This window comes from Lithobates pipiens, unplaced genomic scaffold (genome assembly GCF_037356315.1).
Source record: "Lithobates pipiens isolate NorthernLeopardFrog02 unplaced genomic scaffold, aLitPip1_a1.2 Scaffold_27, whole genome shotgun sequence".
Classification (NCBI taxonomy): Eukaryota; Metazoa; Chordata; class Amphibia; order Anura; family Ranidae; genus Lithobates; species Lithobates pipiens.
In genome coordinates, this window is record NW_027507788.1 from 98,410,960 (window position 1) to 98,426,896 (window position 15,937).

At 40.6% G+C, this 15,937-nt stretch overlaps 1 protein-coding gene across 1 annotated transcript in view; it reads left to right on the top strand.

Moving 5' to 3' along the window:
* SPHK2 (sphingosine kinase 2) overlaps positions 1–15,383 on the top strand; it is an 82,588-nt gene extending 67,205 nt beyond the window's left edge. Inside the window, exons 5-6 of the mRNA XM_077457264.1 lie at positions 5,554–5,669; positions 12,536–15,383. Of these exons, the coding sequence (XP_077313390.1) occupies positions 5,554–5,669; positions 12,536–13,547 (1,128 nt within the window). The 3' untranslated portion in view covers positions 13,548–15,383. The remainder of the gene's footprint in view (positions 1–5,553; positions 5,670–12,535) is intronic.
* The last annotated feature ends 554 nt before the right edge of the window (positions 15,384–15,937 follow it).

Below are 15,937 nucleotides of genomic sequence, written 5' to 3' on the forward strand. Positions count from 1 at the left end.
CGCACTGCAGTGCAAATCACATCCGATCTCTGTGCGATTCGAGTTCAGCTATACAGATAGTATGGCTGAATTCGTGTCGCACCCGCCGCAAACTCGCACGGGACCCTTTTTTTGGTCCGCAGCAGAATCGGATCGCATGGGTGTTCACACCATGCGATCCAAGTTTGCAGATCGCACTGCGATATGCGAACTGATCTGGGGGTGTCATTAACATTTCACTGACACTCCCAGCAGTTCGCATAGGGCAGTGTGAACTGCCGCCGGGAGGCATGCGATGCGGGAACCCGCCGCGCATTCGTGGCGTTCCCGCATCGCTCCAGTGTGAACCCAGCCTAATAAGCAATCGTTTTTCTGATCGCTGTATTAGTGTCACAGGTGACGCTAGTTAGGCAGGTAGGTATTTAGGTTCGCCGCAGCTTTTTATAGCGCCAGGGACCCCCATATACTACCGCATAAAGCCCCCTGATTGCCCCCTAGTTAACCCTTTCACCAGTGATCACCATATAACTGTTACAGGTGACGCTGGTTGGTTAGTTATTTTTTTATAGTTTCAGGGCACCCGCCATTTATTACCTAGTCTCACTAGTGTACCCCTAAATTTAGGGGTGTCTACTTTCTAAAATGGGGTCATTTGGGGGGGGGGGTTTGTGCCATCTTGGCATTTTATGGCCTTCAAAACTGTAACGCCCTTAGAAAGCCTGAAGGCGGTGCTTGGTTTTTGGGGCCCCGTACGCGGCTAGGCTCCCAAAAAGTCCCACATATGTGGTATCCCCGTACTCAGGAGAAGCAGCAGAATTTATTTTGGGGTGTCATTTCACATATGCCCATGGCATGCATGAGCAATATATCATTTAGTGACAACTTTGTGAAAAAAAAAAAAAAAAAAAAAAGTTTGTAATTTTCCCGCAACTTGTGGCAAAATATAAAATATTCCATGGACTCAACATGCCTCTCAGCAAATAGCTTGGGGTGTCTACTTTCTAAAATGGGGTCATTTGTGGGGGTTTTGTGCCATCTTGGCATTTTATGGCCTTCAAAACTGTAATAGGTAGTGAGGCGTGAAATCAAAAATTGACGCCCTTAGAAAGCCTGAAGGCGGTGCTTGGTTTTCGGGGCCCTGTACGCGGCTAGGCTCCCAAAAAGTCCCACATATGTGGTATCCCCGTACTCAGGAGAAGCAGCAGAATTTATTTTGGGGTGTCATTTCACATACGCCCATAGCATGTGTGAGCAATATATCATTTAGTGACAACTTTGTGTAAAAAAAAAAAAAAAATTTTTTTTTTGTCATTATTCAATCGCTTGAGGCAAAAAAATAAAATATTCAATGGGCTCAACATGCCTCTTATCAATTTCCTTAGGGGGTCTACTTTCCAAAATGGGGTCATTTGGGGGGGTTTTGTACTGCCCTGTCATTTTAGCACCTCAAGAAATGAGATAGGCAGTCGTAAACTAAAAGCTGCGTAAATTCCAGAAAACGTACCTTAGTTTGTAGATGTGACAACTTTTGCGCAAACCAATAAATATACAATTATTGACTTTTTTTTTACCAAAGACATGTGGCTGAATACATTTTGTCCTAAATGTATGACTAAAATTGAGTTTATTGGATTTTTCTAATAACAAAAAGTAGAAAATATCATTTTTTTTCAAAATTTGCGGTCTTTTTACGTTTATATCGCAAAAAATAAAAATCGCAGAGGCAATCAAATACCATCAAAAGAAAGCTCTATTTGTGGGAAGAAAAGGACGCAAATTTTGTTTGGGTACAACATTGCATGACCGCGCAATTACCAGTTAAAGCAGCGCAGTGCCAAAGTGTAAAAAGACCTCTGGTCATTTACCAGCAAAATGGTCCGGTCTGAAAGTGGTTAATTGACAAGTTTGTGAAAAAAAAATGTATTTAGTTTCTTAATTGTCAAAATAATAGTCACAAAAAAAACTGTTCTGGTATTTTAGGGCCTCCAGAAATGAGGCAGTTTGTTCATCAGGATGGATACATTTTCATCTAGCTATCTCATAGTTTGTAGATTTCATTACATTCACACAAAAAACAATATACCCTTTTTTCACCAAGGAAATGTAGCTAAATACAGCTGGCCTAAATCTATGACGAAAGAATAAGCACATTTTATTTACAAACTTTTATAACAAACTAAAACAGTTTATTCTTTTCCTAATTTTCAGTCCTTTCTTTATATGTATATATATGTATATATATATGTGTATATATATATATATATATATATATATATATATATATATATATATATATATATATATATATATATATATATATATATATATATATATATATATATATATATATATATATATATATATATATATATATATAGTGATTTTCTTTAAAAAAAATTATATATATATTATATATTTTCACCAAAAGATAGCTCTATCTGCCTAAAAAAATACAAAATGTATTTGGTATCGTGTTGCATGACAAATTGTTATTCAAAGAGTGACAGTACTTAAAACTAAAAAATGGCTTGGATAGTAAGAGGGTAAAACAGTAGGTAAAGTGCAACTTTACCCATAATTTGGTCACATACATTCCACATTGCTCCTGTTGCCTTTTGCTGGAGGCTGCCATTTTGTTTAAGCCCAGATTAGTTACTTCCTTATTGGAAACCCGCCCCCTCTCCTTGGTCTCAAAAAACGGTTACTTTGTTAAAGAGGAAGTAAACTCTGAAGGGAGAAAAAATGTTTCCCCCTTCCCTGCAAAGTAAATGCATAATGTGCTATTATGCATCACATACTAGCACATTATGTGATACTTTAACTGCGATTGAAGCACGCATGGTCCCCACTGCAGGCCACAGCTATCTTTGCCCATCTTCCTTCAGGGAACGCGGACTCCGGCTCTGTGACTGGCCAGAGCCGCGTGACGTCACTCCTGCACATGCATGTGGGAGCCGGTAGGCACCCCTGAGGAAATGGCACAGATGGTCATCATCTGCACAGTATACAGTAAGTGTCTCCTAAACGGCGTATGTTTAGGAGATATTTTACAGTGCCTGTAGGTAAGCCTTATTCTAGGCTTACCTATAGATACAAATACTGCAGGGTGGTTTACAACCTCTTTAACCACTTTGCATCCAGGCCAATTCTGACACTTTAATCCTACATGTAACAATCATTATTTTATTTGCTATAAGATTACATAGAACCCCTAAACATCATATATGTTTTTTTAGCAGACGCCCTAGAGAATACAATGGCAGTCATTACAACTTTTTATTGCGCCTGATATTTGCGCAGTAACTTTTCAAACGTGTGTTTTAAAAAAAAAAAAAAAAAATTCATGCTTTAAAAAAGTCATGCTGAGTAAATAGATGCCTAACATGTCACGCTTGAAAATTGCACACACTCGTGGAATGGTGCCAGACTTCGGTACTTAAAAATCCCCATAGGCGACGCTTTAAAAAAATTTTTTTTACTGGTTACATGTTTTGAGTTACAGAGGAGGTCCAGGGTTAGAATTATTGCTCTCACTTGAACAATCGCGGCGACACCTCACATGTGTGGTTTGAATACCGTTTTCATATGTGGTCAGAACTTTTGTATGCGTTTGCTTCTGCGTGCGGGGACAGGGGTGCTTTAAAAAAAAAAAAAAAATATATATATATATATATATATATATATATATATATATATATATATATATATATATATATATATATATATATATATATATATATATATATATATATATATCTATCTCACTCACACACACACATATATATATCTATTATTATTTTTTTTTATTGTTAATTTTACTTCATTTTTATTTTGACAGTTTTAAAAAAAAAAATTGTGATCACTTTTTTATTTCTATTAAAAGGGATTTAAGCTTGTGTGTCTCCTTGGCAGCAGAGTTTATTCTGTCTCCGCTCCTGTTTTTTCTTTTCTCCCTCCCTTATCTGTGTTCCCAGCGCACAGTCTGTGTCATTCCTGTTTTTTTTTCCTCCTTCAGTAACAGTAAATCCTAAAGCTGTCGGCTGATTGTCCTCTAGTGGCTCTACTTTTAGGCACAGTGCTGAGAATAAAGAGCAACTGAGCATGAGCAGAGTGAGACCGTGCATTACTGGATTTTAAACAGTATAGGCACTTATTTTTAATTTTACATAGCTTTACCTGTAAAAGGGGTCAGCCTGAAGTGATCTATTAGGACCTAATTTTCTGACTAAAGTTCCATTTTAAGTAGTGGATGTGTGTGTGGATTATTTTTTTGGAAAAAAAATGTAGTGTCCTGTTAAAGCACTTACATCTTTATAAAAATTCAATGTTTACTAAATGACCCCTCTTGTTGTTTACCATCTTTCAAGTACACCATGGCATGTGGGCATTAAATATCAACACTCTAAGGGCGCTTTCACACAGAGCAGCACCGGACGTGCCACTATTTTTAACAGCGCATTGCTTTTCGGCCACTAGTGGGGTGCTTTTAACCCCCGCTAGCAGCCAAAAAAGGGTTCAAAGTGACCATAAAGCACTGCTGCAGTGGCGCTTTTCCAGCACTTTTGCGGCGCTGCCCATTGGTTTCAATGGGCAGGGTCGCTTTAAGAGCGGTGTAAACACCGCTCCTAAAGCGCCTGAAAAAGCTGCTTGCAGGACTTTATCAAGCGTCCTGCAAGCGCACCACCACAAAGCACTCAGGCTTTCACGCTGGAGTGACAGGAGAGGCACTATTTTTAGCGCTATAGCACCTGTAAAGCACCTCGGTGGGAATGGGGTCTTGGGCTGCTTTCATTGCTGTGTAAGTAAAACTTTTTGACTGCTAGCGTGGCACTTTTAACCCCAAAAAAGAGGTTAAAAACTCTAGATTTGCAGAGCTTTTCTGGCGCTTTGAAAGCACTGGCCATTAATGGCAATGGGCAGGGCATTTTGAGAGCTCTGTATACAGCACTGCCAACCTGCCCCAAAGATGCTGCTTGCAGGACTTTGTTTCCCGTCCCGCAAGTGCACTGCCCCAGTGTCAAGACGCACTGGAATGAATGAGAGGCGGTTTTCAATCCCTTAGCAGAGGCTATTTCTAGCGCTAAAGCTCCTGATAACCACCCCAGTGTGAAAGTGGTCTAAATATGCCTTTTTTTATTTTTTTTTTATTTTTTTTTATGTGTATGAAAAACAAATGTATTTATAATCAGTCGGGTTAATCCCCTAAAACTGTAAGATGTCCCACTGTTTGGCAAAGCTTTGCTCTATATGACGTTTTTTGTTAAGTATTTTGTTTTCTAGGAGTACTAAGACCAATAATGTGTTGTAACCCATAACAATCAATCAGAATTTACAATTTAGGAAGTTATATGGTGAAGCTCTGACTGTCTGCTATGGATTAATGAACTCCATGTTTGTTTTTGTTTTTTTTCAATGCCTAGTTTAGTTTTTGATTTAATAGTGTTTGAAATAGTGAAGCCTTAATCCTGCAAACTTAATACAGCATACTAAATAGATTTAAATTGAAATAGACTCCAAAAAGTATGCAGGAGCTGTCCTAATTTCCTCACTAATGTCATTGTATATTCTACTCAGGTTATTAATGGTTTGATGGAACGCTCTGATTGGGAAGATGCAATAAAGATGCCTATTGGGATTTTGCCTTGTGGCTCAGGAAATGCCTTGGCCGGAGCTATTAACTACAATGCAGGGTAAGAAAACCACTCGCACCAGAGATATTGAGCTGGTTCACACAGGAGTCACATTTCTAAGCTTAGTAATGGAATAGGCATCAAGAATGTAAATCGGTGGTTGTGTTGGAGAGCATTCCCTGTGTATAAAAACAGAGTGAGTGTGAATTTTTTTTATTTGCACAAAAAAGAAAAAAGCGCACACGGCTCCATTTATAAAAGCATATTGCATGCGGTAGTCAGTCACGTGACACATTTTCCCCAAATATTGCATGCGATAATGGTAAATACTGCATTAAAACAGTGTCAGTCAATTCACTAAAGGAAAGAAAGAAATGCATGCGTTGGATAAGTAGTGGTCCAGGCATACGATATTGAAGAAATGTATGAATTGTCTCTCTACCTTTTTGGATCAGTTCTCCAGATTTTCTGAGACTTTTTTTGTGTATACTGTATACAAGCAGAGACTTAATTTGCTACATAAACCTCCCCAGTTATTCCAAACATAATGTACATAGATATCACAATGATCTGATCCCCTGTTAGAACATATGTAGCGGGAATACTTTCACTTTTACTTTTTCACAAATCTCTTTGGCAACATTTTTTTGCAAGACAGATGCTTTATTGTATGCTTTATTGAAAAACCCTGAATTAAAAAAGATTCCAGAAAACACCAGTGTTCTCTAGCCATATTAGTAGGCCAAGCATTGTTAGACCTACAATGTGCAGAGAAACTGTAAATACAGGACTTGGGGCATATGCAAAAGGAACTTGGGTGTCCCTTCAGTTTGACACACCTCTTAATGATGAGGAGATGCTTATGATCAACTATATCTTGGGCATATCTGAATGATGTAGCCTTACTATCAACATAGAACATACAGTATCTCACAAAAGTGAGTACATCCCTCACATTTTTTAACCATTTTATTATATCTTTTCATGTGACAACTCTGAAGAAATTACACTTTGCTACAATGTAAGTTAGTGATTGTATAACAGTGTAAATATGCTGTCCCTCCAAAATAACTCAACACACAGCCATTAATGTCTAAACCGCTGGTAGGCGAAGTGAGCACACCTCAAAATGTCCAAATTGGGTGTAATTAGCCATTTTCCCTCCCCAGTGTTATGTGATCCGTTAGTGTTGCAAGGTCTCGGGGTGTGAACTGTTGCTCTACATAAAGATGGCCTAGGCCAGTGATGGCGAACCTTGGCACCCCAGATGTTTTGGAACTGCATTTCCCATGATGCTCAACTACACTGCAGAGTGCATGAGCATCATGGGAAATGTAGTTCCAAAACATCTGGGGTGCCAAGGTTCGCCATCACTGGCCTAGGCTATAAGAAGGTTGCCGAGAGACTGAAACTGAGCTGCAGCATGATGGCTAAGACCATACAGCGGTTTAACAGGACAGATTTCACTCAGAACAGTCCTCGCCATGGTCAACCAAAGACATTGACTGCACCTGTTCAGCATCCTATCCTGAGGTTGTCTTTGGGAAATGGGTGTATGAGTGCTGCAAGCATTACTGCCTGTCAGTGCTCAGACTATACGCTGCACACTGCATCAAATTGGTCTGCATGGCTGTCATCCCAGAAGGAAGCCTCTTCTAAAGATGGTGCAAAAGAGAGCCCTCAAACGGTTTGCTGAAGACAAGCAGACTAAGGGCATAGATTACTGGAATCATGTCCTGTGGTCTGATGAGACCAAGATAAACGTATTTGGTTCAGATGGTGTCAAGCGTGTGACAGCAACCAGGTGAGGAGTACAAAGACAAGTGTGTGTTGCCTACAGTCAAGCATGGTGGTAAGAGTCTCATGGTCTGGAGTTGCATGAGTGCTGCCAGCACTGGGGAGCTACATTTCAATGAGGGAACCATGAATGCCAACATGTACCGTGACATACTGAAGCAGAGCATGATCCTCTCCCTTTGAAAACTGAACCGCAGGGCAGTATTCCAACATAACGACCCCAGACACACCTCCAAGATGACCGCTGCCTTGCTATAGAAGGTGAAGTTAAAGGCGTTGAACTGGCCAAGCATGTCAAACGGAAGGTGGAGGAGCGCAAGGTCTCTATAACATTTACCAGCTCCATGATGTCATCATGGAGGAGTGGAAGAGGACTCCAGTGGCAACCTGTGATGCTCTGGTGAACTCTATGGCCAAGAGGGTTAAGGCAGTGCTGGAAAATAATGATGGGCACACAAAATATTGACACTTTGGGCCCAATTTGGACATTTTCACTTAGGGGTTTACTCACTTTTGTTGCCAGCGGTTTAGATGGGAATGGCTGTGTGTTGAGTTATTTTGAGGGGACAGTAAATTATACAAGCTGTACACTCGCTACTTTACATTGTGACAAAGTGTAATTTCTTCAGTGTTGTTGCATGAAAAGATATAATAAAATATTTACAAAAATGTGAGGGGTGTACTCTATTTGTAAGACTCTGCATTTTGGTTGTTGTAGTCTTAAGGTAAACTTAAATTCTGGTATCTATCATACTAACCATTAAACTGAAAACACCTAAAACCTCCTTTTTTTTTACTACCCATGTTAACTATTCTATATAAGAAGAGATACCTCCTAGAAAAGCTACTCCAGTCCTGTGAGGTTTGCCTGCTCCCCAGTGTCAGCCATTGCAGAAAAGTGTCCACCACGCCTGGTCCAGAAGACTATGGGTAGCATGAAGGATCCTTTGCACAAAATCTAGTTTGTAAAGCTGCTTACTCCACATGTGGCTGCACCTGTCTGAGAAATGGTACATCACTAGAAAAGATTATAGTGGATTAGGAACAGACAAGTATCCTTATAAAGGTGTGGAACTTGAGCTGTTTGGCTGCGAGTGCTGATCATGTTGGACATCTGCTAGTTTTGCAGCATCCCCGCTTGATACGGTTGCTGTACATACTGGCCGCATGTCGGACGGTTTCTGTTGAGTCGGCCGATATTTGACCAGTATCTACCAACCTTAGAGAACAGTTAGCTTGTAAGTGCACATGGAACTACACACTTGCACTCTAACCTTTAGGATGCACATCCCTGCTTTATTATTCCAAACACAAGCTTGTAAATCGACCCCACGAACGCACTACATCACGCCAGAAGCTGCAATTTTCCTTGACTGTGTTTTACTTCTCTATCCCTGGCTATGTACTCCTGATGCAAACTGCTTTTGAACTCTTATGGACTGACACTTGCCTTGTGCCCTCTACACACCTGCTAATTCATGCTTAAACCTTGCTTATTTGACTTTGTGCTACTCACTATGATTATATACTGTCAAGTACTATAATCACTTTGGGCTTGCTATTTAGGAGCTCAGGGGCAACATCTCAACATTAGATTTGGGCTTTATTCTAACCTGAAACCTATGCTATGTTTTGAGAGCCCTGACAATCTCCTGCACGTTTTCCCTTTGCAACAACCACCAATAAGCACCTAACCTACATCTTGGCTTTGCATGGGGGCACAAGGGTACTTCCCCTGTGGCTCGCAATACTAACATTACCAGATCGTTTGTGGTACAACTCTGGCCTCTTATGTCCTAATAAATCTCTCCAGACCCCACCTACCTCTTACCCAAGACTTCTTTCCTTCACACATCCACTTATTAGATGGTAACACATTGCCATATAGTAGATGTGGCACTTGCTTCTTGCCCCACTTTTCCCATATGCTTCCATGGTTTAATGAGGGGAGTAGCTATTCTGTTAGTCAGTGGCAATAGGTAGTGTCACAGGTCTGACTGAAATCTGGGTTGTCCAGTGACTGGCACAATTGAAATATTATCTGAATTTAAATCCTTACTATCCCAGTTCTGCTCTTTCTTATGATTCCTTCCCTTTAGAAAAAGCAGAAGAGTTGTTTAGATGCTTCCAATTACCAGAACCTTGAGACCATTCAAGATGCACAATTTCTGCAATATTTGCTCTTTGCCTAGCTCACGATTCTCTGTTTGTCGTGATAGAATAAGCAGAGTTCAGTTCTGAATGCTTTTCCATGCTTTTGAGGAACCAGACAGGGATGCCTTATATAGGCATTTATTTTTATCTAAGCCCTGGAACCACTTACAGTTACAATCCAGTACCTAGAAATCGCAGATACACACCATTTAAGATTGTGTTTGCTCAACTGTCTCCTGAATATTTACTTCCCTCACATTACCTTACCTAACCTATTCAATATGCTTTCAGACCTCTCTAGACTCGGTGAAACAAAAATGAAAGCACTAACTTTAAAGTGTTACCCTAAAAAAAAATCCTGTTCCTTGAAAGCATGTTATACAGCAGTGCATGTGCGGTGTCATTTGGCCCTTTCTGTCCCCTAAAAAACCTGGATGATCCTGCCTGGCTATACCCTCCCCCCTGTAGACTGACCATGGTGTATTGGGGCTGCTGCGCCCTGACACCATGGTCAGTTTACATGCCTCCGTCATCCGCAGCTTTCCTGTCTCTGTCCTCTCTCCCTCCTCCCCTCCCTGCCTGTCAGTTCGTTTGTGTGTGAGTGAGCGGTGCCCTCCCCTCCCCTCCCGTGCTGTTGCTATACAATGAAAAATAACTTTCCCTATGAACTAGAATCCCCTCTGTTATATCAGGTTAAATTGCTTAGTGCCAAAAACAGTCATGTTTTTTAGCTTACAATGAAGTACTCCAATGTTTTCCCATTTGAACACCCTTTCTCCCCCTTTCTACACTTTACTACTTACCCCTTTTTCTACACTCACCTAAACTATTCTTAGTCAACCCCTCTTCTTAATCTCTTCTACATACAGGTAATAAAGAGACTAATCACCCCTTTTATATCCTCCACTGCACCTGATTTCCAAATTGTGACACTCCTGCAAACATTGCTTCAGATGATATGCTTATAATTCTACTTATAATTCTACTGCTCAGATTCCAATTATATGCTGCTCTCTCTTTTAATACACTGGTCTCCGATGCCTGCTAAATGGTTTCTCTTGTACCTCCCTTTTGTTCTGATACCTCGTTACAGTGTAATGTGTTACATTCTTGTGAAACGTTATAAACACTATAAAATGTAGCATAGTCCCATTGTTTTATTGTGCAGTTACTTAATCTTTAACTTTGAAGTGACTAAACCACAATTGCGAACGGTGCAATAGTGAGTCATAAGGGATTGGTTGCCAATTAACAGCATGTGATATCTGTAAACGAGATGTGTCAATTAGCACATTGACATGTCAGTTTTTAAAGCAACATGAGTCAGCTATATCCGTTCATCTGCAGCATAGTGACGGTCTGAATTACAGATGCACTTGCCCCAAAAAATGGGCTCCTGGCAGCATATGACAAGAATGGATAAACTGCAGGAGCAAAAAATACAGTGGACTTAAACTGAAGGTGTGCTACAGAAATAAACAGCCGTTTGACATGCTATTTGCTAAATGTCACTATAAAAACACAGCGTTCAGATATCACAAGACTTAATCATCGGTTTAGCCACTGAAAACAAAACTGCTCAACTCGAGGTTCACAAAGCCAAAGATTATAGTAGGACTGATATTTGAAAACTACTTGCATCTAAAACTATAGCCTGATGTGAGGTACACAAAAACTAAAACCTTGGCCTGTGGGGTGGATTCCCTGCATTAAGGTAAGAAATGTTTTAGGTAACAGTAGTGCCCCTTCGCTCCCCCTTATACTATACTTAACTGAGCCCTCACTCAATCCAGTGCTGTGCCGTCTGTGGTGGCTCTTACAGACTTTGCTGAGGTAGCAGAAGCCATTGGCACCTGCTGCTGTTAGTCAAATCCTTGTGACGAGGTCTGTCTATGGATGCAGGCAGTGTGGCTTGGGATTGAGTGGCTTTCCTATGATGGCACACCGAGAAGAGGAAGAGCCAGGAGCCCTGGAAGGGAACTTGGGAAGAGGAGAATCGGGCGACTCTTTGCAAAACCATTGCAAAGAGCAGGTAAGTATAGCATGTTTGTAATAAAAAAAGACTTTACAGTCATTTTAAAGCCTGTGCGCTTGTGTTCACCTTTACACTCTTTGGACGTATCGGACACCTCCAAAGAGGTGAACTAGTTAGAGAGTTAAGCCTTATACAAGGGGCCACCTGTTAGCGCTTACACTGATAGCTACTGAGAAACTTTTGCTAACACAAGGTGAACTAAAACAATGTTTATAGCTTTTGCTTCATTTGTAGCTTGGGTTCTGGTTTGTATCAGTTTTTTTTTTTTTTTTTAACACTTCTGTACATGGGTTTGTTTTTGCAGCCCAGACCTGTGTGTAAGGACAGCTAAGCTATCTTTTGTAGTAACTTGTATATTAAAAGTGACAATAAAACCCTGTGGTCTAATATATGTGCAGTTTTGCCAGGCTTAGCACGCTGGTCAACTTTGTTTGCAACTGAGTCGTTTCAAACCCAAATCAAAAAACCTATAAATTGCCTTGTCACTTCAGAGAAGTACTAGAATCTATTAGATGAATCCTAGAAGCTTTGACTTGTACTGCTCATCCCACAACACAGTTCAGGGCCCCACTTCATTGAAAGGCACAGTGCGTTGTTGGGCGCATTCAACTATATATCTTCAGCGCCAACTATGTATAAATCTAGAAAGTTGCATCCTGCAGATCATACCCACCACAACATGTTTTTGCTTGAGCCGTGGCACCCTGCAGCTGTGGGTTCTCAGAAAAGTGGGTACCATTGCCTAATCTTTATCTTTATTGTTAATTCAAGCATGTCTGCACAGGTATGTTTGCTTTAATGTTGTGGCTTTGGTACTGGAACTACAAAATGAATTACAATTAATGTTTCAAGCATTAGTATAAAATGTTTTTCTAGCTGAAGATCTTTTAGTTTGACATGTTGTATGATTTTTGTTTTCTTTCTTTTTTTTTTCTTTTAGGTTTGAGCAGGCAATGGGGTCAGAGCTGCTACTTAACTGTATCTTGCTGCTGTGCCATGGTACTGTTATGCCTATGGACCTCGTGTCTGTCACAACCTGCTCTGGTACTCGCTCTTTTTCTTTTCTGAGTGTGGCTTGGGGCTTCATCTCCGATGTGGACATTGAAAGTGAAAAGTACAGACACATGGGCTCTGCTCGTTTCACTTTTGGGACCATGGTAAGAGTTGCTTCCTTGCGTACTTACAGAGGCCGCCTTTCTTATCTGCCTGTATTGGATGCGCACCGTCCCATTTGCAGGAGTATCACCCTATCTCCCAATGGAAGCCTTGCTCCAATACAACGTTCCCAGCTGCACCGTACTATTTCAGATATGGGTCTCTGTGAGGAGCGTAATATTATGTATGAGAGAAGCTCTGCTGCACTCGACACCAATGAGCTACCAAGTTTTGAGACTTCACCTTCTCCTGGCTCTCCAACAGCATTGCACACCTCCCAGTTCACGTTTGACTCAGTACCTGATGGCCTGTCTGAGCATGACCATGTGCTGCCAAATGATGTGGAGCTTCCTACACACCACCAGGTAAACGGACCCAAGGATGATCTTTTGCCTCCTTTGGGGCAACCTTTACCCAAATCCTGGGTTACTGTGGAAGGAGACTTTGTTCTTGTGCTGGGTATCTATCAGACTCACCTTGGGGCCGACTTATTCACAGCACCATTTTCCTACTTTGATGATGGACTGGTTCACCTATTCTTTGTAAAGGCTGGAATCTCTCGGACAGCCCTTGTTCGACTTTTTTTGGCAATGGAAAAAGGGACACATGTTGGAATGGAATGTCCATACGTTGTGCATGTTCCTGTTCGAGCGTTCCGCTTAGAGCCTCTAACGACAAAAGGAATCCTTACTGTGGATGGGGAGCGAGTAGAATATGGCCCAGTTCAGGTTCAAGTACACAGAGGACTTGGAAACCTCATCACTGGCTCTGGTAGAGTCCGTATGACCTCTTTCTAGGCCTTGCTTTTATCCTAATGGTCTTGTGCAATGCAACAGTCCCTCCTTTTCAGCTACCTTTTTTTAGTAGATCTATAATACAAATGATTGCTCAGAGTTAGAAATTCTGAAATTAATTTAATTTTTGGCACGTGCCTCCTGTATTTTTTTGGTGCTAGTCACCAATGGGAGCATGGTCTGGCGTGTGAGTTCGTGTAAAACTATAATGTAAATATGCAAAGAAATGTCAAGCAAGTTTTACTGATAATGCACTTAAAGTAGAAATGCTTGCTTAAAATTGTATTCTAGTTTTCTTACTGTTTACTCTTTATATGTGCTTCCTGAATACTAATAATTATTTATAAGGCAGAAATCGGTTGTGAAAAATTTATATATTTGTCGTAAGATGAAGTGTAAGGCATCTGCAGGTCCCAAGCAAAGTATATTTTCCATTTGAGGCTGCTAAATGTACTTAAGAGAAGTACAGCCAAAGCTTGTTTGGCTGTACTTCTCCTGTGGATCACAGGAGTGCAGTTCGTTCTGCACTCCTGTGACCCATTTTCAGCAGACAGTCGGCAAAAGCCTGCTGTTGGCTGACATCACAGTGCAGGTCCAGGCTGGGAAAGGTTGCAACAACATGGTTGGGATCCACCCACAACCCTGGACCAGCACCTGGCTCAGCCTCTCAGTGAGCTGCTAAGAGCCTGAGCCAGCCACTCCTGCCCCCTCCAGAGCCCAGCGCTCCAGTGAAATTGGGGGGGGGGGGGGGGGAGGGATCTAATCAATAATGGAATAATCATGCTAGAAATATAATTGAAAAAGAAATGGGGAAAAAAAAGATTCCTGGCTACAACATACCTTTTGCGTAGCAACATGAGGGGAAATTGAAGGCTTGGTTGGTTAGGTTAAGTTAGGGCACAAGCAGTATTTTCTTGTTGGCTTTCTAGCTCCTGAGATTTTTTTTTCTGCCACGTTGATGGGCAATGCTGCATTGATTGCTCCTATAGCAAATATTTGTTTCCACTGTGAGAGGTTGGACCATTGTTTGATACTGCTTACATGTAGGCTCCCTCTTATGCGTGACTCCATTCCAGCTAACACATGCAGACTAATAAGGGAAGTGCTGACCGCTAGCAACCAATCACGTTTCACTTCCCTGGAGTTAGATTAGTGAAAGATGCATTTTGATTGGTTGCAGTGGGTTAGTGAATATTGCTGTTTGCCTTGATGAAGAAGCAGGTTTAATGTCATATTTCAAAAGAACCTGATGTTCAGCTATAACTGTGCTCTACTATCACTTTTATGCCCCATGCACAATGAAGCTCATAAACTCCCCTCTGTTATCATATGCGTCCATGTACACATGGACGGTTTTGGATGTTGATCAGCAGTGGAGTTTTTATGGGCTGTTTTCTGAACGCCATAAAATTGCATTCAGGAGACATTTTTCTGACCACAAAAAACGGTAAACGCTGATAAACATTGATAAATGCTCAAAAACATGGCACGCCAGCGTTTAACGTTTTTGATCCATTGGAAAAAAAAAACCCTAACATTGAAAAAATTGCTAATAAATGCTATTGCAAAAACGTTAAATGTTGAAAGTCTCATTGCAAAGCTACTGGCATTTTTATAATGTTACTTTAACGTCCAGTGTGCATGGAGCCTTATATCTGAATACAAGGTTATTTTCGAAGACTCCGTACAGGAATGAGTTTCTCACTTATGTCTGAGGGGGTTTTTGAGAAGCAGACGCTGTTTATATTAATGACATGCTAAGCACCTTTGGACAAATGCATTGTGAGCAAAGAAAATGTTTTTTTCCTCAGCAATAAATACTTCATGATATACAGGTTATTTTGTTTACCTTTCACTGTATAAAAATACAGGATTTGAAACCAGAAATTGAAATTCCTTTTTCGAAGCATCATAACATCACTCATTCTGCTTTGAGCACCCTGCAAATTGCTATGCCTTAAATCTAGCAAAGCCATATTTGATATGTGTGTTTCCATTCACTGATTCGACTGTCTTCTACATTCCCTGGAAACCATTTGACAACCTTGAATGTGATGCTCTACTTCTGTACAGTTTGGCTGGCTTGTGAATGTCTCAAATTATTTTTATGAATGGTTTCCTCTGCATAGGATTACCACAAATGCTATTTTTTTATTATTCTTTGCTTTTTTCCTTTTTTTTACTGCTTGTACATTACTTCTTGATGGTTGGTCACCAGATGCAACTTTTAAAGGGCCAGACTATTGCTAACTGATAGCTGCATCACCCATCTGCTGAAAAAGATCATCTCATCCATACTCCATCAAATTTCTGGCTTCACCCAACTGCCATTGCTATTAAAGTGTAGGTAAACTCTAGAGGGGAAAAAAAAGAGGTAGGTACTTTTTTACAGA